The sequence below is a fragment of the Myotis nattereri genome (assembly GCF_964212035.1).
Source record: "Myotis nattereri genome assembly, chromosome: 20".
NCBI classification, from domain to species: domain Eukaryota; kingdom Metazoa; phylum Chordata; class Mammalia; order Chiroptera; family Vespertilionidae; genus Myotis; species Myotis nattereri.
The window spans coordinates 11,759,234-11,786,170 of NC_138096.1; the positions used below are offsets into that span (position 1 = coordinate 11,759,234).

Consider the following 26,937-nt stretch of genomic DNA (forward strand, 5'->3'; position numbering starts at 1 on the left):
CAGCCAACCGCTGCTCCCCCTGCCCCCAGACACCAGCACTGCCCCTTCCTAGACAGTCCCCATGTCTGCTGACAGCACGGTCGTTCTCCCCGTGGGCCCAGCCCCAGGTGCTGGATAATGCCCACTGCTTCCCCTGAGCATGCCTCATGGTCCACCAGTCACCGGGAGGCAGCTTCGCCATGTTTCTCCCGTTTCATTTCCTTCCAGTTTTTTTAAAAAAATATATTTTTATTGATTTCAGAGGGAGGAAGAAGGAAATAGAAACCTCAATGATGAGAGAGAATCATTGATTGGCTGCCTCCTGCACGGCCCCCACTGGGGGTTGAGCCCACAACTCGGGGGCATGTGCCCTTGACTGGAATCAAACCTGGGACCATTCAGTCTGCAGGCTGATGCTCGATCCACTGAGCCAAACCGGCTAGGGCTATAATTTTCTCAACATACCCTTTTAAATGAATGATTAGCTTGGTGTTGAAGGTTCAATAGGTTCATTGATCGCAAGAATCTGACAATTATGGAATGGGGGAGATTTTTAAATAATATTTTTAAATGATTGAACACACAGGAATATGCCATTTAAACCCTGTTAATGTGTATTTTAATCTTAGTCCAGTTTTAGTGGAAAAGACCTAAACGATCAATAGTAAAACAGGCCGGCTCTTGGGTTGCACCAACTCCAGCTCAGTAGGAGGAGTTACTTCCGGTGACTGCCTGCAGCGCTGGGCTGGTGGTGGGACCACGCAGCCACCTGGGATGGGCCACAGCGGCTGAGCCACCTGCCCAGACCTTCTCCTGCAGCCTGGGCACGGAGGGAATGGCTGGGTATCTAGAATCACTGAAGCTTTTCATCTCGGAACTGGTATTTCAGTGGGAGAGTGATGGTCACTATATGAGGAAAGGACTTCATACACCCTATGATTGACAAACTGGGTTTAATTTAAATATGTTTCCTCACTGCCCTGGCTGGTTTGGCTCAGTGGATAGAGCGTCGGTCAGAGGACTGAAGGGTCCTGGGTTCGATTTTGGTCAAGGGCACGTACCTTGGTTGCAGGTTCGATCCCTGGCCCTGGTTGGGGCGTGTGTGGAAGGCAACCAATCGATGTCTCTCTCACATCGATGTCTCTCTCACATCGATGTTTCTCTCCCTCTGTCTCTCCCCCTTCCTTCCACTTTCTCTAAAAGTCAATGGAAAATTATCCTCCGGTGAGGATTAGCAAAATAACAACTAACTAACTAACTAACTAACTAACTAAGTAACTAACTAACTCTGTTTCCTCTGTCAGATTCCTTAGAGCTCTTCACATGCTATGGGGCTTTGTGACTCTAAGAGGGCTGAGTATCCAACATTCATCAAACCTGGTGGGCCATGAGTTACTTTTCATGGTAAATTTCTTGGGTCCCATATTCCTTAAAACCTACCCATCTCCAGAAATGGAGGTCTCACCCTCCCCTCTCACAGATGAGAGCACGGAGGCACAGGCTTGGGGGTTGGGCTGGGGAGATGCTAGGTCACTATGGTCCTTTCACCACAACGTGCTGCCTTAAGAACAATATGTGATTCCGAAGCTGGTGCCTGAAGGGCCTGTCTCCTTAGCCACAGAACAACTGCACAGCTGGCAAGCCAGTGCTCGTGGGTTAAAGATCATCAACAGACAGTCACTGCATGTCTACAGTAGTCAGAGCACTGTGCTAATCATGGCAGAGTTTGGGGAAAAAATGACATAAACCCACAAAATGTTTACAATCCAGTTTGAAAAGCAATGCATTTTTTTAAAATATATTTTATTGATTTTTTACAGAGAAGAAGGGAGAGGGATAGAGAGTTAGAAACATCGATGAGAGAGATCGATCAGCTGCCTCCTGCACGCCCCCCACTGGGGATGTGCCCGTAACCAAGGTACATGCCCTTGACCGGAATCGAACCTGGGACCCTTGAGTCCACAGGCCGACGCTCTATCCACTAAGCCAAACGGGTTCGGCATCAATGCATTTAAAGCACTCGTTAAAGTAGGTGTAGTCCCGGCTGGCATGGCTCAGCGGCTGAGCATCGACCTATGAACCAGGAGGTCACGCTTCGATTCCCCGCTGGGGTACATTCCCGGGTTGCGGGCTTGATCCCCATAGCGGGTGTGCAGGAGGCAGCTGATCAATGATACTCATCATGGATGTTTCTAACTCTCTCCCACTCCCTTCCTCTCTGAAATAAATAAAAATATATTTTTAAAAAACTAGTAACTTTTTCTTAAAACATGATTTTCACGTTTTCTTCCTCAGCGTCTCCTATTTGAGAACCACGCCGCCAGAGCCTGTGGTGTGAGGACTGTGGTGCCTTTTTCTTTCTACCTCACAAACTAGCTACTCTTCCATTCGCTTTGTTGGTGTCGTATTGTGGTGGTGGTGTTTCCTCCATGGTGTCGTTAGGAGCTTCGGAGAGTCCCCAATCCTGACCCTCATGTGGTACTTTTTCTCCCACAAGCTCCCGTGGCCGTGGATTCTAGGGGTCACCCTGAACCCCGGAGGACAGGAATGCAGATGCACAAACATATTGACTTCCTAGTCTTGGGAATTCAACCCAGAGGTTGATTGAGATCAAGAACTCAAGTACTGAGCAAAGGTGTCATTCTATGGCTGTGATGTCACAATAGGTTTGGAATCAGGAAGATGTGAATGAGCGAAGGTTTTTTTGTTTTAAACAAATAGTGTTAGATTTTCTCTTCTTTTCTTAAATGAATCTTTTTGGTTGAAAGTATTACAGATTAGCGTTAGCTTTTCTTAAAGAAAAGTATGTGAGAAAGAAAATCTAACAGCTTGGTATCACAGCAAGCAACATCATGAAAGAAAAATGATTTTTCATAAATAATTTACTTTTAAAAATTATTAGCAGGGAAGTAAGAGGGAGGGGTTTGGAGCTAGATTGTCTGAGTATGAATTCTAGCTTTGACATTTCCGGGAAGGTGACCTTGGGTATGTTACTTATTTGTGTCTCGGCTCCTGCCTTTGTGAAATAAAGAGATGAAGGTATTTACAAGAACGGGTTATTGTAAATATTAAATGAGTTCATACTCTTTAATTGCTTAGAAGAATGCCTGGTATAGAGAAATCCCTCCATACACTGAAGCTGGTATTTTTATTAGTTTTATTATTTCTCCATACATCAAAGGCAATAATCTGATTTCACTAGAAAACTTCTCAAAATATCAGGCTGCTGATGTAGGCTGAGTTTGACACTTGGGAAATGTATCATAATGCTTCATGTCACTGTTAGCTTCACACACAACTCTGCTCCCATTAAATTCTGTTCCAATGCAGGGCTCCTGCTGGGCAGAGCGAGAAAAACCCCACAGTCCGGCGCAGCCAAAAGGGGAACTAATTCAAGATGAATGATTAAGTGCAAGAACATTGTCCCAGACAGGAAGAACTATAGGGAAGGGGCGGACCAGGTAGGAGACAGCGTTTGTGCATAAGCCTGTACAGGAGTAGGAGAAGGGGTGGGTGTTGATGGAAGAGGAGTCACCAGTAGGTAAGCAGTTAACATACAGAGGCAGGGCAGCTAATGGGATGTGAAATGTTCGTGCAGAAGAGTTTTATTTTATTTTATTTTTGTTAATCTTCACTTGAGGACATTTTTTCCATTGATTTTTTAGAGAGAGTGGAAGGGAGAGGGAGAGACAGAGAGAGAGAGAGAAAGAGAGAGAGAGAGAGAGAGAGAGAGAGAGAGAGAGAGAGAGAGAGAAAGAGAAACATGGATGTGAGAGACACATCTAGCTTGGCTGTCTCCTGCATGCACCTGACTGGGATTGAGCCCGCAACCAAGCTACGTGCCCTTGACCAGAATCGAACCCGCAACCCTTCAGTCTGCAGGCCAACGCTCTATCCACTGAGCAAACTGGCCAGGGCCAGAAGAGTTTTAAATCCTTCTCCTTCCTCAGCTTTGTCTCCTCTCCACCCCTATCAAAGAATAGAGTCTCTTCCAGCAGAAAAATAGGAAAGATTGTTACGAGAATAGAGACGAGATTTCTTTTAGTTTTTGAGTTTGGTTTAGCAGCAGAAAGATGAGAACATGGCAACTTCGGGCTGGTTCATACCTGACTCCCAAATTGCCAGGAATAAAATGAAAGATGCAGATTCTGCCAACTAACCCATCAATCTAAAGATTCTAAGATCCAGCCAGCCGGTGTGACTCAGTGGTTGAGCGTTGACCTATGAACCAGGAGGTCAAGGTTGGATTCAGGCTGTGGGCTCAATCCCCAGGAGGGGGCATGCAGGAGGCAGCCGATCCATGATTCTCCCTCATCATTGATGTTCCTATCTCTCTCCCCCTCTTCCTTCCTCCCTGAAATCAATAAGGATATATTTTAAAGATTTAAGGACTATCTCTAGGTTCTAGTCAAGATGGCGGAGCAGGTCAGGGCTGTGCTGGCCTCCTCCCATGACCACATCGAAAACGCAACTGAATTAATTATAGACCCAACCACCCGGAGATCCATCTGAAGACCAGCCGAGCAAACAGAGCGTTTTACTATTTTACAGGCGAGGAGAGCAACAATAGAATCTATTCTAGTTTTTATCTTCCGATACCGTCTTCATTGGGAAGATGGAAATGACATCCACCCTTAGGCTGCTATGACAAATGAAGAAGTATATTTAACGCCATTCACACAGTGTCTAGCACATAAATAGTAGTGTTTTGGGGGAAAAAAGGTGCAAAAATTTCTTCCACTCGCCTCTTCCCAATCCCCCCCACCACCCAAGTGAAGTTTACCCTGCTATTAAATTTACAACCAACAGAGGGATGCAGATTTCGGTAGGACGTCCCATATGGCCCCAAATCACCGGCAGCTTAAAGATTTCCCACCAACGCAGATTATTTTATTCAAGACTACAGCCCTTGTCCAACCTACCCAAGGTTGCCTCCACCTAACTATTACAGAGCTGAGCTAAAATGTAGCAGGTGTGGGCCCGTGCCCGGGTGATGGGCAAGTCTCCCTGTGCACCAATGATCCAGCACTTCCTGCCACCGGTTGACCAATGGGAAGAAGGTGATGTAATCACCATGGATCATGTGGACACAAACAATTACATGAAAAGTACATGACCATTCACGTGTACTTTCAAAATTCAAATTTGAAATTGATTATTTACAGAAAGATGACATCTTCATCTTAAGACTTATTAAAAGAATTACACAAATTCCTATTCTAAAACATACTATGCTACACAATGTAACTGTTTTCCTCTATCTCGTAGATTACGTAATCGGATCCTGGAAATTTAGGTTTAAGTAACAGGAATTCCACCCTGGCCTGCTCCAGAGAATCTAATGCATCTGATGTTACAAAAGCCTAAAGCAGTTTTTTTTTATAAGATGATTCTCACACGGAAAGGCTTAGCATTCCACATTAACTAAAGGTGACCCTCATCAAACAGTACAGTTACAATTAACAATGAGCCCGGCTGGTGTGGCTCAGTGGTTGAGCACCAACCTACGGACCAGGAGGTCACAGGTTTGATTCCCGGTCAGGGCACATGCCTGGGTTGCGGGCTCCACCCCCAGTAGGAGGTGTGTAGGAGGCAGCTGATCAATGATTCTCATCATTTCTCTCTCTCCCTCTCCACTCCTTTCTGAAATCAACACAAATATATATTTTTAAAAATAATAATGAATGCTGCAGGCTGATTTCCCTCAACCACAGCAGGTGACTGTGTGCTTTAGGGACGGGGCAGTTTTGATGCTGAGAAAACTCTTAGTGTGTGCGTGCGCCGCGGGAGGGTTACCTGTCCCAGAGACCGCCAGTCCAGGCCAGCGCTGCCGATGTAGACGTGCTGCTTGTCCACGATCCAGAAGGAGGACTGCAGCCGGCCCTTGTTGTAGGCGGACATGTTCATGTAGGTCACCTCGGCGCCTAGGAGTTCAAGGAGATGCCGTCAGCCTCCGCGTCCAGGCCCCGAACGAGCAACCAGTCAGCCACCGCCCCAATCCTCGTGCCGTGCATGGACCCCAATTCAGGGAGAGAGGATCATCCATCGGCTGCCTCCTGCGCGCCCCAGCCTGGGGATCGAACCTGCAACCCAGGCATGTGCCCTGACCGGGAATCCAACCGTCACCTCCTGGTGTATAGGTCGGTGCTCAACCACTGAGCCACGCCAGCCGGGCTAAATGACTTGTTATTTAAGCTGGTTTTGGAGGGCATTCGGTGTCTTTACTGTTATTTTTAAGGTATCAATCAGATAATTTTGTACTTTATTTTATGCACACATAATTCTAGAAGCCCCACAATGTTTATATATACAAGATATCCCCCCAAAAATGTGTATACACACACACACACACATACTATATATATATATATATATATTTCAAAGAGGAAGGGAGAGGGCAAAATAGAAACATCAATAATGAGAATCACTGATCAGCTGCCTCCTGGACACCCCCTACTGGGGATGGAGCCCGCAAGCCAGGCACGTGACTGGACCAGGAATCGAACCCTGACCTCCTGGTTCATAGGTTGATGCTCAACCACGGAACCACATAGCTGTTAAATGAAAATGAAGTGTATTGTAATAAACGCTGCCTCTATAATTACTCAAATGTGTGTATATCTTTTTGGGGACACCCTGTATATATTTAATATTTGACTAAAAATATTCAGCTCTAGCCTGAAAACTCATGCAATTTTTAGCAAGTTGCACAAATTGCACAATTAAACGTTCCAAATTTTAAAGATTTAAAAGAAGCAACCTGTCAAAATACTCATCAGAATGACACAAGAGGAAGTACGCTAGTACCGTGTGGTTAAAAGTAAAAAAAGAATAAAATAAAGTTCCACATTCTCTGTGGATTATCATCATGAAAATCAAACAAATCCCACCTGCAATTTTATTTCCAGAAAGCCACCTATTGAAAGCATATTATCATCAGCTTCAATAAATTTTATGACCAAACATTTATAGATTCAAGAGGATATATGTAAACTAAAATTAGGAAGCACCATATACGTATAGACACCTGTGAACGTTCCATCTTTCTAAAAACTAGAACCTTAACCATTCTTTTTTTTTTTTTTTTTGTTAAATCCTCACCTGAGGATATTTTTCCCATTGATTCCTGGAGAGAGTGGAAGGGAGGGGGAGGGGAAGAGAGAGAGAGAGAGAGAGAGAGAGGGGGGGGGGGAGAGGGAGAGAGAGAGAGAAATAGTGACATGAGAGAGACACATTGATTGGCTGCCTCCTACACTCAACCCTGGCTGGGGCTGGGAACCTGCAACCAAGGTACATGCCCTTGATTGGGAATTGAACCAGTGACACTCTGGTCCGCAGGCTGGCGCTCTAACCACTGAGAAACCCGGCCAGGGCTTAACAATCTATTAAAGCAGTGCTTCCCAATCAGTGGCAATTTTGTCCCCCTGTCCCCGGGGGACATGAGTTCTATCTGGAGACATTTTTGTTTGTCACAACTGGGGAGAGGAGCGCTATTAGCATCAGGTGGGTAGAGTTCAAGGCTGCTGCTAACATGCAGAGCAGTCCCCACAGCAAACACTGAGCCTGCCCGCACGCTGACAGTCCCACGAGTCTGAAATCCTGCATTAAAGCTTTTGTGAGTTTACATTTGATCCCATACCCTAGCACACTCCTCTGATGCAGCCACAATCCTGAATTCAGTCTTTACCATGGTCTTGTTCTTACTTGTTATTATTAAAAAAAAATATTTTTATTGATTTCGGAGAGAAAGGGAGAGGGAGAGAGAGAGAGAGAAGCATCAACGATGAGAGAGAATCACTGATCAGCTGCCTCCTGCACGCCCCCCACTGGGGATCGAGCCCGCAACCCGGGCATGTGCCTTGACCGGGAATAGAACAGTGACCTCCTGGTTCATAGGTCGATGCTCAACCACTGAGCCACGCTGGCCGGGCTTGTTTTAAAATATTTTATCACATGTGCATGTGCCCCTAAGAGTATCATAAAAAAGAGCTTATTGCCAGCTTTGGTGTGTCTAACAGGGAAATGCATCAGCATCAATAATTACAGATTTCTGGAAAGGCGCTCAGATCTTTCCTGAAAGCAGTTTGCGGCAGGAACTCTTCTCATCAGTCCGGGGCTTCTCCTGAATGTATTAGCTGTGTGAGCAACGCAAAGGTCAAGCCAGCCCATTCTGGGAGCTGTCCTAAGACCAGCACAGTTTAGTCAAGTTAATTAGCAACATTTTTGGAATCCACCGGCTTGGAGGCGAAAGGAAACAGCAAAGGGTAAGAATCACTTGTCATGACCGCATGGCTCTGCGTTCACGGGTTCAGAGATAATCAGTTACAGGCTTCCTGGTATTTGTATAGCATTTTCCTCGTTATTGCAAAGAATGACAAAGGTTACAGAGAACCTGCCCATTCTTTGGCGTCTACCCGCCAGGATCCTAGAGACTGCTAACCGGGGCGCCAGGGATGGAGTCTTGCGAAAGGGAATGACTGGCTTGCACGCCCAGCTAGTAAGTAAGCTGAGACTCGAGGTTCCTACTTTAGCTTTGAGGCTGAGCCTCCCTCCTGCCCAGAACTGCACAGCAATCTGACTTATTCTGACACTGGAGAGGCGTTGCTCTCACAAACGAGCCTCTCAGGAAGGACTCCTGATGAAGTCCCTATTAAAATCTCTCCCCAATCAAAAGCTAAAGGAATACAAGGAGCCCCGCCGCATGGCTCGGGGGTTGAGCATCGACCTATGAACCAGGAGGTCACGGTTCAATTCCCGGTCAGGACCCATGCTCGGGTTGGGGGCTCGATCCCCAGTGTGGGGCGTGCGGGAGGCAGCCGATCAATGATTCTCTCGCATCATGGATGTTTCTGTCTCCCTCTCTCCCTCTCCCTTCCTCTCTGAAATCAATAAAAACATATTTAAAAAACGAATACAAGGAAATGAAATGAAATAAAGAAATGGGGAAAAAAATACCAGACACACACAAAAAAACAGGGGAAATCTTTGAGGGGCTGGTTTTTATTCGTTTCTTTAATTCCAGCAAGTTGCACGGTGCCATGAATGTTTTAGTGGTTCATACACTGAGTGAATGAAAATACCTGAGTGAATGAAGAGTGAATGTATTTGCAGAGAGCACCTTCACTTACTCCCTCTGTCTACCTTTCCTTTTCTGAATAACTGGCCACAGGAAATCAGCGGATTTTCCAGGGCGAATTCTGAGCAAACATATTCGATCCGGAAGGATCCAGCCAGGGGAAGGAAGGAAGCTAAAGGAAAATACCTTTTATGTGTGGGAGATATGGTTTCGGGAATCGAAACTATGGCTCCCTTCCAAACAAAAGTCATCACAAAGGAATGGGCAGGCAGTTTGACAGGACTTTCTAACGCGACTTGAACAAAATGCCCAACACTTCAGTTGCTTTGAGAACCAAACGTTTCAACATTTATTCTCCCTCTTAGAGAAAAAAAGTCACAAAGCTGTTATCCATTCCAAATTCGATAGTCATCCGAGAAATCTCAAATCATCCGAGAAATCAGAGAGTTTTTCCTCTTTAATGTTCTTTGCAGCCAACCAGGTATCAAGGACAGGGTTTGCCCGAATTCCCCTAAGTTCCTGTGAGTTCACCTCCCTAGGCATGTCGGCATCTGAGTTGATTTCTATTCTATTTTTAAAAAATACATGCTTCTTGATTTCAAGAGGAAGGGAGAGGGAGAGAGAGATAGAAACATCCATGATGAGAGAGGATCACTGATCGGCTGCCTCCGGCACGCCCCTTATTGGGGATCGAGCAATTCTTCCTGGTCCCATCTTTTTTTCTTTAAATAGATTTTCATTGATTTCAGAGAGGAAGGGAGAGGGATAGAGAGATAGAAACACCAATGATCGAGCCGGAAACCCGGGCATGTGACCTGATTGGGAATGGAACTGTGACCTCCTGGTTCATAGGTCAACACTCAACCCCTGAGCCATACATTGGTTTCTATTTTACATCAAAGTCAGGACCTGGTAAAACGGGTAAAAACATCTTCTGCCCTTGGCAGGGGCAAGAAGGCTTCGTGGGCAGGTTATCAATTTGTTGCCTCATTTTCACGGTTACACTTTCACAGCAGAGGGGCTGGCGACAGGGCAGGAGGCAGGGGGCCTCCTGTTTCCAGCTGCTGCGTGGGAGTGAGGACGGGCGCTCAGCCCCAGCCACATGCCTACAACACACCATCCCTCCCGGCCTGGCTGCCCTGCCTGGCCTGGGGGCAACTTTTCCATGGGGCCCTCTCTTCATGGTCACGCCCCAGAATTCCTGCCTATGCCAGAGCCCTCCTGCAGAATCTATGAAGACAAAACTTTTATTTCTAATGATCAGAATGATCAGAGGCAGCTGATCCATTCTTTGAAGATTTCCCCCTTGCGTATGTGGCCGGGGAAACGTGCTGTATGACTGCTCTGGTTATCATGAGAATTCTTACATAAGGTCGAATACGAAGTGTGTATCAGAACCTCCATCTCCCAGCAGGCCACTGCAGTTGCCCGATTCTCTTTTCAGAGTCTCCAGAAGTTTTAAGGTCTTCGAAAAACTCCCGGAGTTCTAATCAATCCCCAAACGTAAAAATGAGGGGCCGCAAGCAAAATACCAGAAGACGATTTTCTTTTTTAAAATGTTCTTTTCTTATACCAGTTGTCATTTCCAGCTGACAAATGGTCTTTTTCAATCTAATTACAGAGACGCTCACAGGTGACTTCCTGGACTTGGCGGCACCGTTATTTAAAACTCAAGAAAAAGGTGCCTGGGAAACATCAAAAGAATTAATCAACGTCTTACAGCCATGAATGAAGGCAGCTATTATTAATTTCCAAGGCTATTATAGGAACAAATGAACAGGTTTTCAGGTTAGAACTGCAACAGAAATGTTGTGCACATCCTCCCTTTATGTTCACTGCATTCATTCCAGAACTGTTGCTGGTATATTATTCACCTACTAGAGGCCTGGTGCACGAAATTTGTGCAGGGTAGGGTCCCTAGGCCTGGCTTCCCCGCCTCCTCCTTCCCTGGCTACCTCAGTGCCCTGCCTCAGCCGTTGGTCGCCTGCCATGTTCCGTGCCGCCCCCTGGTGGTCAGCGCACGTCACAGCAAGCGATCGAACTCCTGCTCTCCCAGGCGAACTTCCGAGTGGACAATTTGCATAGTAGCCTTTGATATATAGAGATATTTTCATGTCCGTGTAACATACTTAATGGTAGAGAATGTGGTGCCTGCCCCTGCCTGTGACATTTCTGTTCCTTTCTTTTTATTAAATATATTGATTTCCGAGAGGAAGGGAGAGGGAGAAAGAGATAGAAACATCCATGATGAGGGAGAATAATTGGATTGGCTGCCTCCTGCACGCCCCACACTGGGGATTGAGTCCACAACCCAGACTTGTGCCCTGACCGGGAATCGAACCGTGACCTCCTGGTTCGTAGGTTGAAGGTCAACCACTGAGCCACACTGGCTGGGCAATGACATTCCTGTTTCTCACCACTGGGCACCAACCCTGCCATCTCCTCCTCCCACATCTAATCCATGCAGGGGCTCTGCTTCAACCTATAAATCCCACACAGCTGTTTTTTATACCATTTCCCCCTGATATTCACAAAACGATGCCAGTGGCCTGTGAGCCTCTATAGTTCATTCCTTCCTCACAGGGATTCCGTGACCTTGTTTCTGCCATCTATGATTATTCTAGTAACACAGTCATCCATCAAGAGCAGCCTCTGTGCCAAGACCAAAGCTAATGGCTTTGCATAGAGTATCCTGTAATTCCTACCGCCATTCCATGAGAACACTCCATTTCCCATTACTTCCCATGTCTGTTTATTGGGTAGTTTTCAAGGCATCTGTCTATTTCACCCAAGTTTTCACACTTATTGGTACACGGTTGTTTGTAACAGCCTCTTAGGATCTCTTTAATGTCTCGAATATCTGCATGATGATCTTTTTAAATCCCTGATATTTCATTTTCTCATATGTTTGATATTTTGTCCTTTTTACTTTCTTGGGGTTAAACTTTTCTTTCTTTTTTTTCTTTCTTTTTGTAAATTTTTTTTTTTATTGTTTTATTGCTTAAAGCGTTACAAAGAGTATTACATATGTCTCCTTTTTTTTCCTCCTGCCCTTGACAATCCCCTGGCCTCCCCTAACTCCCAGTGTTTTTCTTTCTTTTTAACACACTATGAAAAACTCTATTCATAGTCATACGGTGTGAAAATTGCAAGAAAAACTTCAAATTAATTGACATTTATTTGTTTATGATTTTTAAAAATGGATTTTTAGAGCGATATGAAGGGAGAGGGAGAGAGAGAACATTGATGGGAGAGGCAGTGAAACACTGACTGGCTGCCTCCTGCACAGACCCTGCTGGGGATCGAGCCCGCAATCTGGGCATGATAGCTTTTGTCTTTTGGTGGGAGAATTTAGACAATTTACATTTAATGTAACTACTATTATATTTGGATGTCAAATATCACCTTGCCATTAGTTTTCACTTTATCCAACCTGCTCTTTTAGTGACTATAATAAACTGTTTCCTGGATATACTAGAGATCACCTTAAATTGATATTTTTGCAACATCCTGGGCAATGTAAAGTCCCTGCACATTTTAACTCCACTGTCTCTCTCCTACCTTTTGTGCGGTTTTATCTACATGTACTTTAATTCCCAGAAGACATTACTGCTGTTGTTTTGTACTTGCCCACATATTTGTCCTTCTCAGTGGTTTTCATTCCTCCCTTTTTTACTTTGCTTACATCTAGAATAATTTTCCTTCTGACTAAAAAACTTACCTTACTTTCTAAAATGAGCCTTCTGTAAGGATAAAGTCTTTCAATTTCTGATTGTATAAAAATATCTCTAGCCCTGACCCATTTGGCTCAGTGGATAGAGTGTCGGCCTGCAGACTGAAAGGTCCGAGGTTCAATTCTGGTCAAGGGCATGTACCTTGGTTGCAGGCACATCCCCAGTAGGAGGTGTGCAGGAGGCAGCTGATTGATGCTTCTAACTCTCTATCTCTCTCCCTTCCTCTCTGAAAAAAAATCAATAAAATAAAATATATTTAAAAATCAAAAAAATAAAAATATCTCTATTTTGCCTTCATTTTTTGAAGGTCGTGATTGCTGGGTATAGAATTGTAGGTTAGCAATTATTTTCTTTCAGCACTCTACAGATGTCACTACATTGTTTTCTGGCTCCCATAAATTCTGTCGAAAAGATACTTACCAGCCATAGCTGGTTTGGCTCAGTGGATTGAGCGTCTGCCTGCTGACTGAAAGGTCCCGGGTTTGATTCCGGTCAAGGGCAGGCACCGAGGTTTGAGGCTTCGGGCCAGGCCCTGGTCAGGGGCCTGCAGGAGACAACCAATCGATGTGTCTCTCTCACACTGGTGTTTCTCTCTGTATCTCCTTCTCCTTCCTACTCTCTCTAGAATGAATGGAAAAAATATCCTCGGTTGAGGATTAAAAAAAGAAAGAAAAGAAAAAATTTATCAGTTTCATTATTTTTCACTTGGTTGTCATATGCCCGTTTTCTTTTTTTTTTTCTTTTCTTTTTTTAAATATATTTTATTGATTTTTTACAGAGAGGAAGGGAGAGAGATAGAGAGTTAGAAACATCGATGAGAGAGAAACATCGATCAGCTGCCTCCCGCACATCTCCCACCGGGGATGTGCCCGCAACCCAGGCACATGCCCCTGACCGGAATCGAACCTGGGACCCTTCAGTCCACAGGCCGACGCTCTATCCACTGAGCCAAACCGGTTTTGGCTCGTTTTCTTTCAATGCTTTAAAATGTTTTCCTATTTTTGGTTCCCATCAGTTTTTCTGAAATATGGCTAGGTATGTTTTTCCTTGTATTTATCTTTCTTGGTGTCTGTAAATGCTTTGATGTCTTTTGTTAGTTTTGAAAGTTATGAACAGTATCTCTTCAAATACTGCTGCATGCTAGTCTCTCTTTCCTATAGTCCTTGAATGCCAACTATACTTGTGTAGATTCCCAAACCATGTTCCATGTTCCTTTTGCTCTTTTCTGTGTCTTTCATCTTTTTCTCTCTGTGATATACTTCTATGGATATGTTCTACTCACTAAAAATTCACGAATCCCCTCTTCTGTTGTGTCTAATCTGCAATAAACCTTACTATGGAATTTTAAATTGCAGCTTTTGTATTTTTCAGTTCTGGGTTTTCCAGTTGCTTTAAAAAACCCCCAAAAAACCCAGTTCTCTCTTTCCCTAAATACACTAATTATAGTGATGTCAAAGTCCCTCTCCAATATCTGGGTTTCTGATGTCTTCTCTTTGCTCATGGCTCTCAGTTATTTGTTGCTATGCCTTGGCATGCCTGTAATTTCCGATGGACTTGGTATTAAAAAATTCCAATTTTTGCCTCCTCAGTCCAGTACTACTCAAGAAGTTCAGGCTTCTGCTTTCTGTTTGACCTCTATTCCCTGGCATGTTATCAACAAATCCCTCAAAGGAAAAGCTGGTAGTGAATACAGGGCTCATCCTAACGAGTTTTCTTCTCTCAGGTCTAGGCCCCACCAGGACCTGATGCCTTAATTGCTCTTGATCCATTCAAATAGCTTTCTTTTGTGTGACTATATTCTCTCTGCAGGAGGATTAGTCTGAAACAAGCTATTCCATCGAAGTCCTTCTCAGGAAGCTAAGGCCATTAATTCATCTGCTATCCCCTTAGTGGGAGGCTGTTTTATCTCTTACACTTCCAGGACCTCAGGGCTAGAAAGGAAAGTAAGTGCTCTCTTTAATCTCTTTTGTCACTTCCAGACGATGCCTCCTTCATTTTTTCAAAACCCCAGGCTGCATTAAAATTCATGTCATCTGGCTGTGTTTCCCATGACCACGGCTTGCTGCTCCCCTTCCTCAGCTTTGCGGTTCTCTATCATTCATTAAAGACTTTAGTTAATTGCTTTCTCTCTTTTCCTCCCACCGCCAACCGCGTATTATTGTCACTGATACAAACAATGTGGATAACTCAACACTCTAGCCCAGTGGTCAGCAAACCGCGGCTCGTGAGCCACATGCGGCTCTTTGGCCCCTTGAGTGTGGCTCTTCCACAAAATACCACGTGCGGGCGTGCACGTACAGTGCGAAGTTGACTTAAAACTTTAAGTTTATTAAGTTAATTTTAGGGAACATTGTGGAGTGAAAGGAGATGTAGTGTCGAGGATTGAGAAAGGCATGTTGAGATGGCTTGGACATAGAGAGGATGAACGAAAGGAGATAGACAACACAAGTCTACAAGACGAGCGTGGATGGGAGAGTTGGAAGGGGTCGACCTCAGCGAACATACCTCAATCAGATTGAGGATGTTTTTAGCAAAGGCCAGTTTAGGAGTGCCCTCATTAAGTTAACAACAATGTACCTCCCTATATAGTTTAAGTTTAAAAAATTTGGCTATCAAAAGAAATTTTAATTGCTGTACTGTTGATATTTGGCTTTGTTGACTAATGAGTTTGCCGACCACTGCCCTAGCCCCTTAGCGACCTTGTCTTTATCCCTCCATGGATCTTTCCCCCTGTTTCTCTTTAGTAACCCATTCCCATGGTATCCTAGACTTAGCTATTGCCAGTAAATGCACATTTAAAATGATGCTGTTAAGGCTCACCATTTCTGACCTCTGCCTTCTCTCCTTGCAGCTCACATGCATTAGAGTCCCACTTTGACATCATTGAAATGACCAGATCACTGACCTCACCACTTCTTCAATGTCCACCACGCAACTCCCCTCTATCAAGTTTATACTTCATGGTCAGCTCTCTGTAACTTTTTCCTAGGGAAATCTTAAACGCCGATGAATTCTATCTTTTTCCTTCCCTATACTTTCACCAGAACAGCCAAAGGTTGCTAGAGAAAATCTCACAATCATGGTGATCCATTTCGATTTAAAATTATCATCACAATCAATACTATGATACAATCCTTTTAGTTTCCCTACTAAATTTGGTTTCTACTTCCACTATAGCTACTTCTCCAAATGCTTTGTTTCTCTTTATAGAAAAATTTATCTAATTCTTCACCTAGCCACTCATTTCCCATTCCCTATCAATCTGGCTGTCGATACCCTTGTTAAATTAATCAATGAACACTTATGCTGCCAAATCCAATGGCTCCTCCTCTACTCTTTTTTAAAAAAAATATTTTTATTGATTTCAGAAAGGAAGGGAGAGGGACAGAGATAGAAATATCAATGATGAGAGAGGATCATTGATCAGCTGCGTTCTGCACACCCCCTACTGGGAATCGAGCCTGCAACCTGGGCATGTGTCCTGACCGGGAATTAAATCTGACCTGGTTCATAGGACGACGCTCAACCACTGAGCCACACTGGCCGGGCTCCTCCTCTACCCTTAGCTACCTTCATTTCTTTTTTTTCTTTTTCTTTTTTTAAATATATTTTATTGATTTTTTACAGAGAGGAAGGGAGAGAGATAGAGAGTTAGAAACATTGATCAGCTGCCTCCTGCACACCCCCTACTGGGGATGTGCCCACAACCAAGGTACATGCCCTTGACCGGAATCGAATCTGGGACCTTTTAGTCCGCAGGCCGATGCTCTATCCACTGAGCTAAACCGGTTAGGGCAGACCTTAACTTCATTTCTTAGCAAAGAAAACATTTCTCTCCTTTCTCCTACCTCACTGTCCCTCCTCTGTCAGTTTCTCTATTTCTACAAAGCCTCTAAATGCTAGAAAGCCTTTGGTTTGGTCCTGGGCCCCATTCTATAGCTATACTCACTCCTGTGAGAATCTTGTTCAGCTCTGTGGCTAGAAATGCTATCTCCATACTGATGATTCCCCGAATCACATCTGTAGGCTTGACCCTTCTTTGAGCTTTAGACTCAGGGGAGAGGTCAGACCTGAATTAATCTCTCTACTTGCATCTTTTAGAAGCACAAAACAGAATTTACTTTGCTCAAAATAGAGCTCTTTATTTTCCCCAAATGCCAAGCCCATTAATCCTATTATCTTTCTGTCTCAGTAAATGACAGCATCTTCCAATCAGCTGCTCAGGCTTAAACCCTGGGGGGTAATTTTGACTTCTTTCTTTTTCTTAACCCCATCCACACAGCCAATACATTATCAATGTCTGCCAGTTCTATTTCTAAAATGTATTTTATTTGTGGTGGGTTTTTTTTTTTTTTTTTTTTTAATCCTTGCCCGAGGATATTTTCCCATTGATTTCAGAAAGGGTAGAAGAGAGAGGGAAAGACAGAGAAACATTGATGTGGGAGAAACACATTAATTGGGCCCTAACCGGTTTGGCTCAGTGGATAGAGCTTCGGCCTGCAGACTGAAGGGTGCCAGGTTCGATTCCAGTCAAGGGCATGTACCTTGGTTGCAGGCACATCCACAGTAGGGGGTGTGCAGGAGGCAGCTGATTGATGTTTCTCTGTCATTGATGTTCCTGGCTCTCTATCCCTCTCCCTTCCTCTCTGTAAAAAAAATCAATAAAATATATTAAAAAACACACACACACACAAACCGCCCCCCCCCCCATCAATTGGTTGCCTCCTGCACGTGCCCTGATCAGAGCCCGGGCTGGGGAGGAGCCTGCAACCGAGGTATGTGCCCTTGACCGGAATTAAACCCGGGAGCCGGCGGTCCACAGGCCGATGCTCTATCCACTGAGCCAAACCAGCGAGGGTTAAAATATATTTTAAATGTTTATTTTTTTCTACCTTAACATCTTTTGCCTGGTGGGTAATTCAACAGCCCGCTACCTGGTTTCCCTGCCTCAATTCCCCTCCAATCCATTTCCCACACAACAACCAAACAGATACAGTGGGGCCTTGACTTACAAGTTTAATTCGTTCCGAGACCGAGCTCGTTAAGGAGCTGGTTAACTCAAATTACTCTATCAACTCAATGCAAAAAATCGGCCGAGAGAGAGAGACAGCTGGTATCTCAAAAAACTCGTTAGTTGGGACACTCGTAAGTCAAGGTCCCACTGTATTTTAAAAATCCAAATGAGATCAAGTTATTTCCATCAGTGCCTCATCAATTGTAAGAACACAATAAATATTTGTTAAAAGAAAGAATGAATGAATAGATGGACGATTGAGAGAGCAACTGGCTCAAGATTCAGAGCTAGAACTGAAAGCCGAGTCTCTTATTTCATCACAAAATACATCTTTACACAGGACCCAGGGGTGATGTCAGCCCTTGCTCTTCAGTACGTGTGGCTGAGAACAAACAACCACGCTCTGAGGCAGATTTCAAAACAGATCTTACTAAATAGCTACATTTTATGCACGGTGGCACCACAATCAAATTCCTTACAATTTTCTTCATTTAATTTTTTTGTTTCATTTAATTTAGAAGGCAATGGAGCTAGGCCGAGGGGGATGGATGTGTCTGCAATTTTCTCAGTCCTCTGCGAAATGTGTAATTTACGGAGATCCAATAATATTGATCAAAATCGTAGGCACGGGGCATTCTGCCAGGAATTATTAGCACAGCAGACGTCTTCTATTACCCACTAACCATGGGACCTTCGGCACATGATTTCATCTGTCTGCGTCTCAGTTAGTCTGGAACATGGAAAGAATAACAGCATCTACCGCTCAGGGATGCCTGGACGTTAGAAGAGAATGCAGATAAAGTGCATAGAACAACACCTGATGCTCAGTTACAACTATGATGAGCTGCAACTGCCTTGCAAATGCACCTAACATAGCGTTTTTTTTTGTGTGTGTGGCGAACGTCTTGATAAAGAGACTTTTAGTAAATCCTACATTATCCCTAATCTGTAGGTTTTCTGGCAAGTTGACAGTTTGAATATCTATAACTACCCTTGGTGGTTATAGGCAGGTTTTTATTACTGGGGCATCTGTGCCTCACCCCTCTCTCTCTTCAGCCTCTAAAAAATGTTCACCTTGCAAGGAATCAATATACATGTAATAAAGAAATGGCTCTCAGGCAATTTTATCTCAGTCACTAAACAGACTCCCCAAACAGTGAGAATGAGGAAGGGAGGTGTGTGAGGCTGCCAAGCAGACACATGGTGGGCTGAGCCACATGGTGGGCTGGCACGCACTGAACCATATGCAGGCGCCTGCTGGGACTTACACGGTTGCACAGACGGGGCTGGAGCCAGGAGTGAGCTCAGGCGGGAAAAGGGAGTTTAAGGAGAGTCTGTGACCACTCTGGTCCCAGCAAAAGGGACCTGGAGTGTGGACACCTTCCTCCAGGGATCTAGAAAGGAATGGCATCCATCAGTTTCTCCTAAAGTGCCAATAAGATGAGGTGGCTCTTCATTGCAGCCATGGGGACCAAGGGGACACACTGGGAATACCTTAGCGCTAAGCCAGAGGGCAAAGACATGCATTCATGCAGGCAGAGAAGCTTCTACCACAGGGGTCTACGCTGGGTTTAGGACAGCCCGAATCCAGTCCCGTTGGGAAATTCAAGTCAGTAAGTATCTATTGAGCACTGGTAGTTCTACTGGCAGGGAATTCAATTCAATTCAACCAACCAAGTGCTGTCCAGGTCAAGGTGTGGTGGAAGGGATGGTCTGGAGCTGCCTATCACTACTTGAGCCAATTCAGCAGAGACAGGGTTGACACCTATATGAGCATTTATTTCAATCCTGCCAGCAGCATGGGAGAGCAGCAGGTCACCCCAAAACATCTGCTCTACCCCCCCACCATAAGCCAGATGCCTATATTGGGGAGAAAGGCAAAGATTACGTGGGAAAGTAGGAATTACAGGCATGGGTCAGTAGGTAAGGTATAAGGGTGGGTGCCTCTGGGACTAGGCCAGTGATGGCGAACCTATGACACGCGTGTCAGAGGTGACACGCGAACTCATTTTTTTGGGTGATTTTTCTTTGTTAAATGGCATTTAAATATATAAAATAAATATCAAAAATATAAATCTTTGTTTTACTATGGTTGCAAAGATCAAGAAATTTCTGTATGTGACATGGCACCAGAATTATGTTAGGGTTTTTCAAAATGCTGACACGCCGAGCTCAAAAGGTTCACCATCACTGGACTAGACTGTTCCGTCCAGGCAGCTGGAAACCTTTCCATGATGATAGGCAGTTCTCGGGGCAGGAGGAAGGACTACATTCAGATGTTGGCTCCTATGTCCCAGGGCGTACCACTCCCAGCCAGGTTAGAATGTGCTTTCTCTATCAGAACAGAATCATCACAGTTAACAGAGCATGACTGATATTTCTTACTAGAGGCCCGGTGCACGGAATTCGTGCACTTGGGAGGGGGGTCCCTCAGTCTGGCCTGCGCCCTCTCGCAGTCCGAGAGCCCTCGGGGGATGACCGACTGCATAGAGGCGGGAGAGGCTCTTGCCACCGCCACTGGGCTTACCAGCCGTGAGCCCGGCTTCCGGCTGAGCAGCGCTCTCTCTGTGGGAGTGCACTGACCAACAGGGGGGCAGCTCCTGCATTGAACATCACGAGGAGAGCCCTTCACTGGGACAACAGAAGACCTTATGGAATATGCAGGTTTCTTAACAACGGCAACCTCGGCAACCTCTCAGATGGTGGAATGAAAGCCAGAAGAAGACAGAGTTCCCTGGGGAAATTACTAAACATACTTGATCGTGCGACCTGCAATGAACACAGAAAACCACACCTACGTGTATGTACAGCTCGACTTTGGAATCGTTAGAAGCCAGTAAAACCTAAGTAAAGAGTAAAACCTCAACACGCACAAAAAAATCTCAAATTTTTACGCTTATTTGGAGCAAGCAGTTCAACAGTCACCTTGTAAAATGTCTAAGTTGGGAACGGGGGCAGCTTATATTCATTTTCAAATTTACACCTGCCCCCCCGTATTCTCAGATTGAGGAACATACGTTCCTTTTAGGGTCTGGGTTAGAATCAGCCTCCCTCAGAGTGGTATTCGGAATGGCCGGGCTTCATTTAATTGAACTTTTATCAGAGTTCAAGGTTTCTAGGTTGAATTTTCTCCTCTAGGGCTGCATTTTAAAGCAACCCTCATTTCCATATGCCCTTGGCCCTGAAGCACCGAGTTCCCATCGTCACGTCTCTGACACGGATGCGTCATCTGATGGCTGCACACAGGTGGCAGCGTGACAGGTGACACCTGATGGTCCGCGTGGTGACTCTGTTATGACAGGTCTCCTGCCGTCTCTCAACACTCAGTCAACAAATCACGTAGGGCCCTCGCTTCCCGTCGGAATCTTTTGAGATTTTCTGGGAAGTTTCAAAAAAAAAAGCAGAATGGAAAAAGACAATAGGAGAGACTCTGTTTTTTAAAGTCACAGAGCACCATCACAGGCGGAAAACACGGGCATCGATGATTTAGATGCAAAAAGGGAGTCAGAAAAACTGGGCTCGATGTAAAAGTTTTAAGAATTCCTTGGTCAGCCTGGCCAGGATGGCTCAGTGGTTGAGCATCGACCTATGAACTGGGAGGCCACGGTTCAATTCTTGGTCAGGACACATGCCCGGATTGTGGGGCTTCATCTCCAGTGTGGGGCGTGCAGGAGGCAGCTAATCAATGATTCTCTCTCATCAGCTGTTAAAGTGTGTACACATTTTTGGGGGACACCCTGTATATAGTAGTGTATACACATATATCTTAATAAAAGCCCGATAGGTCTATGATCAGTACCTAGGATATAGCTCTGAGAAATTAAGGTCCTGTTTACTGCTCCACCTTTATAAAGGAAAGTCATTTGTTTTCTTATTTTTATAAGAACATCTATTGTACAGCAAGAGAGCCTAAGGTGTAGCAATATATACATGAGCTGAAATTCAAACACTGCTTTTTTTTGTGTGTGAGAAGCAATGACTGAATGAAGTTTTAATTCATAGTTCACAACAGAAACGTAAACCGTGCCTTTGCCATAAATTCATTAAGAGCTATTTCCTATCTAGAGTAGCCATATACTCAGCGGCACTGAAGAAAGGCTGTTATGTGCTCTAGTATTCCCCGGTTTTTATATTTTATTTTCTAAAATATATTTTTATTGATTTCAGAGAGGAAGGGAAAGGGAGAGAGAGATCGAAACATCAATGATGAGAGAGAATCATTGGTCGGCTGCCTCCTGCACACCCCCTGCTGGGGATGGAGCCCATAACCCGGGCATGTGCCCTGACTGGGAATTGAACCATGACCTCCTGGTTCATAGGTCAATGCTCAACCATTGACCCACACTGGCCGGGCGTATTCCCTAGTTTTAACTTTGGTTGAGTTGACAAGATTGAGGGTGAGCTGCGGCAAACAGCAGATCTGCAGGTGTACAGTCGAACACTCTTCTGCTCCTCACTCTCTTCCTACCTCATCTGCATTCTATCCTTCACGATGAATGAAACCCAAAGATCATGCAAAAAAGCTCCAGGAGAAAACTTATCTGCAGATGCAGGTACCCAGAGTGAGCCAACGGGAATCCATTTTCAGAAACGTGTCAGATAACAGAGTTTCCACAGTGGGAACCAATTTCATGTTTCTTAAACAGGAAAAGTAATAACGCACTTCTGATCCATGTGGATTGGATCTGTCAATCCACTAAAGTAGGTGTTTTCTACTTTTCCAAAGATATTATCAGAGTGAAGCTTTTTAGGCCCAGCCGTATCTCATCATTTTTCTTTATTTTCCCATGTATAGAAAAATAGTACGCATGGTGATAAGTGCCTAACAATATAAATATAATATTAATAATGTATAATAGAATATGTAGGGAAGATGACAAGAAAAATGCCCAGCATGTCTAAACAGCACCAAGATGAGCTGTGAGGCCAGGGTGGTGTGGCTCAGTGGTTGAGCATTGATTGACCTATGGACCAGGAGGTCACAGTTCAATTCCTGATCAGGGCACATGCCTGGGTTGGGGGCTCGATCCCCAGTGTGGGGCATGCAGGAGGCAGCTAATCAATGATTCTCTCTCATCATTAATGTTTCTGTCTCTCTCTCCCTTTCCCGTCCTCTCTGAAATCAATAAAAATATATTTTAAAAAAGATTCATTATAAAAATAAAAATGAAACTGTGAATCAGGCCCTAGCCATTTTTTTCTCAGTGGTTAGAGTGTCGGCCCATAGACTGAAGGGTTGTGGGTTCGATTCTGGTCAAGGGCACGTACCTGGGTTGCAGGCTCCATCCCCTGCCCTGTGGTCAGGGTGCATATGAGAGGCAACCAATCCATGTGTCTCTTTCACATCGATGTTTCTCTCGCTCTCTCTCTCCCCATCCCTTCCACTTTCTAAAAATCAATGGGAAAAAAAATCGAGTACGGATTAACAACAATAAAAAGTTGTGAGTCAGGAAGTTTTCCAGATTCAAACCTCTGATTACACCCTTTTAAATTCTGAGAAGCAGGAGGACAACTGTCATTTGTGGAGCAAGAGAGAAACAGAATTCCAGTGTCTGTTCTGATCAGAGTGGCTCTTTTTTCTAATCACATCATGGAAGTGATCAGAGAGGGAACGATTCTTCTTTCTAGTTAATTATCACTAAGTGGCCACTAGATTACTTTGCATAAGCCAATATGCAACAACACTCTTAAAAGTCCCAGCAGTACTGAGTAATTAGTTCTTTCATCTAGAGGCTGTACTCAGACCATTTTTCAAAGGAGAAATAAGAAGTCCACTATGTGAAATGCATTAATTATAAAGAAATTACATATTAAGTGAGAATAAAGGTATCGTAACAGAACACCCGGTGGTAGAGTAGCGTATCAACCTTGGCCTTACCCTTTAATTTCAAGGCTTCTAATACCTTTGTATTAGCCGTCACATCGCTGACTAGCTTGATTTCGATATTTTGCGAAGTCAGCTGGAGCAACTTTTCGAAAAGACGTTGACCCTGGGAAAAAATAATCAGAGACAAAGTCAGGAAACCAAATGGATGCTACTTTAATGAGGCATAAATAACGTATTCAAAAAATTAAAACGATTCATTCACATTTTGAAAGAAAAGCACGTCAGCAGTTGGTATTCTTGAAAATTCTATCAGAGGAGAACTAGTACATGTAGGGCAGTAACAGGAACACAGATTACAGTCTTTTTTTATTTTTTGAGTACTGTATTGTGCAATCCAACAATTACCGCAATAAATAATTTCAGTGCTACAGTGCAAATTTACCCTTGTTTTACCTTTTTAAAAAAATCTTCATCCGAGGATATTTTTCCATTGATTTTTAGAGAGAATGGGAGAGAGAAGGAAAGATAGAGAGAAACATCGATGGGAGAGAAACACATCGACTGGTTGCCTCCTGCCTGAGCCTGCAACCAAGGCATGTGCCCTTGACTGGAACTGAACCTGGGACCCTGCAGTCTGCAGGCTGATGCTCTATCCACTGAGCCAAACGGGCGAGGGCTGCCCCTGTTTTACTTTTGATGAGCTCTGACGTTATCTACACACGGACAGGCAGCAGAGACTATTAAACCGTTGTGTTTGGGTCCACAGAGACCTGGATTCCAGCTGGTTTTCCAGTTTACACACTGTCTTTGTAATCTCACTGAGCTCCATTTCTTCCCTCAGCAAAATGTGGATATTCGTATTTACTCTAAAAGGCTCTGGTGAGAATTAAAGGAGTCAGTGGTAGGTAAGCACCTTTACGTGTTAACTCCGATGAGGGGGAATCAGGCAGGGCTGCTCCGCAGGGATCTGCCTGAATTCCCCATCTTGTTTAAAGTGTGTTTTATTGACTTCAATCGCTGCTCTGTCTCGCAATCTGTAATTATTGACACAGCCTAAGAATAACGGAAATCCAAACAAAGTAAAACCAGATATTTAAAGGACAGTTTCACAAGCATGAACATTGGATAGTAGGTTTTTGTCTCAGGAAGAATCTGGGCCCATAGCCCGTACCTGATCTCAGGTGAGGGGGCTACAACATCATCCTGCTTATTTTCCCTTGTGTGTTTTTAGGGATTCCCTCTCCTGATCATAAAAGGGAACTGGTTTTCTTTGATTGATTTTTTTTCTCACTATTTTTGTTGTTCGGCCACCAACTTAAATGCCTTCAGGGGCCAGGCAGGCAAGAAGGCTTTGGTCTTACTGGCCCCCAAGTGGCAACGTTGTGTCTTACTTCAATAAGAATGGACTGTTGATGGTGATTCTACAGGAAGGACTTGGAGATTGAGAAGAGGGAATGGAGGTTTGTGGAGGAAGAGAGGTGATTTCTGCAATCGATCTTAGAAAAGAGAGAAGGCCAGGATGGAACCCCTAAAGCTTTGGAGCGCGCAGGAAAACATAAGGGGGATAGGGGTTTAGGGTGATGGGTAAATCGCAGAGATGGGACATGTGACTGACAGGTGCACTGGAAGAGAAAAAGAGGCAAAAAGAATAAGTTTGCAAATAACAGAAGAAGAATGGTTCAACTTGAGGAAAGACCTCCATGTTGAAAAAATAGTCAAAGATGGAGGCTCACGGGATGTGGAAAGACACACCTAAGCATATTCTCTAAAACGACTCCACAGCAACGAGAAAAAGGAATTCTGACAAACTTCTGGCTGAAAACAAAACACTTACCTATCAAGGAAACGGATCAGAGTGGCATGGAGCCAACCAGCTGTGACACTAAGTTAACTCAGATTGTGGGAGAAGAAGACTGAAGCCTGGGCAAGGATTTCGCTTACGAGGGTGAACGAAAGAAATATGTGCAGTTATTTATAGATTTAGAGACTATTTACCCACATAACCCCTATGGGGAATACATCCAAGGATGGACTCTAATCAAACGCTAAGTAACACCAATCACCATCAAGGAGGATGAAGGGGAGAAGATGCAAGTGACGGAGCAATACGGTGTGGAGTTGTGTTTGATGCACCTGCTAAATAAAGATTCCGGAAACAGAAGAGACACATCACAGGGGGGAGATCTACTGCATAAAATGTCAAACTATGAAAACATTTTCTGTTGATGGTCAGACGGATAATTTTGTTTCTCTTCCATTTCTCTGTAGTTTCCAAACTTTCTGTAGTAAGAAGCGAATACTGGGATAATGAGAGAAAAAAAATCCAACCTATTCTTTTTGTTTGTTAATCCTCATCCAAGAATATTTTTCCAATGATTTTTAGAGAGAGTGGAAGGAAGGGGGAGAGATAGAGAGAGAGAAACATCGCTGCGAGAGAGACACGTGGATTGGCTGCCTCCAGGGCCAGGGAGCGAGCCTGCAACTTAGGTACATGCCCTTGACCGGAATCGAACCCCGGACCCTTCAGTCCACAGGCGGACGCTCTATATCCACTGAGCCAAACCGGCTAGGGCTCAACCTATTCTTTTTAAAAAGAGAAGTTTCAAAATCATAAGTAGACCTTAGGGAAACGGAAAACGCAGAGATGAAGATCCAGAGGGAAACCAATCAAGCAGATAGTAAACAACTTCAAACAAAACTCATTATTTAATCCAGATAACTGGGAAGACAGTCTGGCTTCATGATTTATTCATGTCCATGTGATTGGATTTTAAAAAAAAATTTAAGGAGGTTAAACTCCTGCTAATCATAGTGCTTATGAGTTTAGAGCAGAATGCTGATTTCCCTTGGAAATATACCGGGAAGCCAGCGAGAGCATAATTAGGACGGCTCAACAGATGGGGAGATGGAAGCCTGGAGCCGCAGCAGCAACGGAGCCAGAAAGAACAGCACTGCGGGAGGACAGGAGTTCACAGGAGCGGAGAGCTCAGTGGAGAGGCCAAGCCAGAGGCCCCGCCCCCAGCCTGCAGGCCCCGCCCCCCGCGGTGTTCCCACCAATCGCTTTCTGTGCTTTCCCCACTACACTGTGCAGAATGGGGTGGGGACCATGCTTACTGGGTGTTGTATCCCCAGCAATAGCTCAGTCCCTTCATAAATATTTGTTCAATAAAGGCACATTCGAAAGGGTGTCCCAGCCAGGTTTCAAACAGGAGAATGCTAATTGATGAGCACTTGCTGAGTATTGAATTTGGGGAGAGATGCTATTTTTTAACTTATTTTTTAAAATTTATTTTTATTGATTTCAGAG

The 26,937-nt window shown here is 44.4% G+C and overlaps 1 protein-coding gene across 2 annotated transcripts in view; it reads right to left on the reverse strand.

Moving 5' to 3' along the window:
* The window catches only part of PLD5 (phospholipase D family member 5), a gene marked incomplete at its 5' end in the record, with an annotated part of 172,983 nt that overhangs the window by 34,697 nt on the left and 111,349 nt on the right, over positions 1-26,937 (reverse strand). For both annotated transcript variants that reach the window (XM_081114485.1, XM_081114486.1), the window contains 2 exons: positions 5,776-5,903; positions 23,682-23,793. In XM_081114485.1, coding sequence (XP_080970611.1) covers positions 5,776-5,903; positions 23,682-23,793 — 240 coding nt within the window. The remainder of the gene's footprint in view (positions 1-5,775; positions 5,904-23,681; positions 23,794-26,937) is intronic.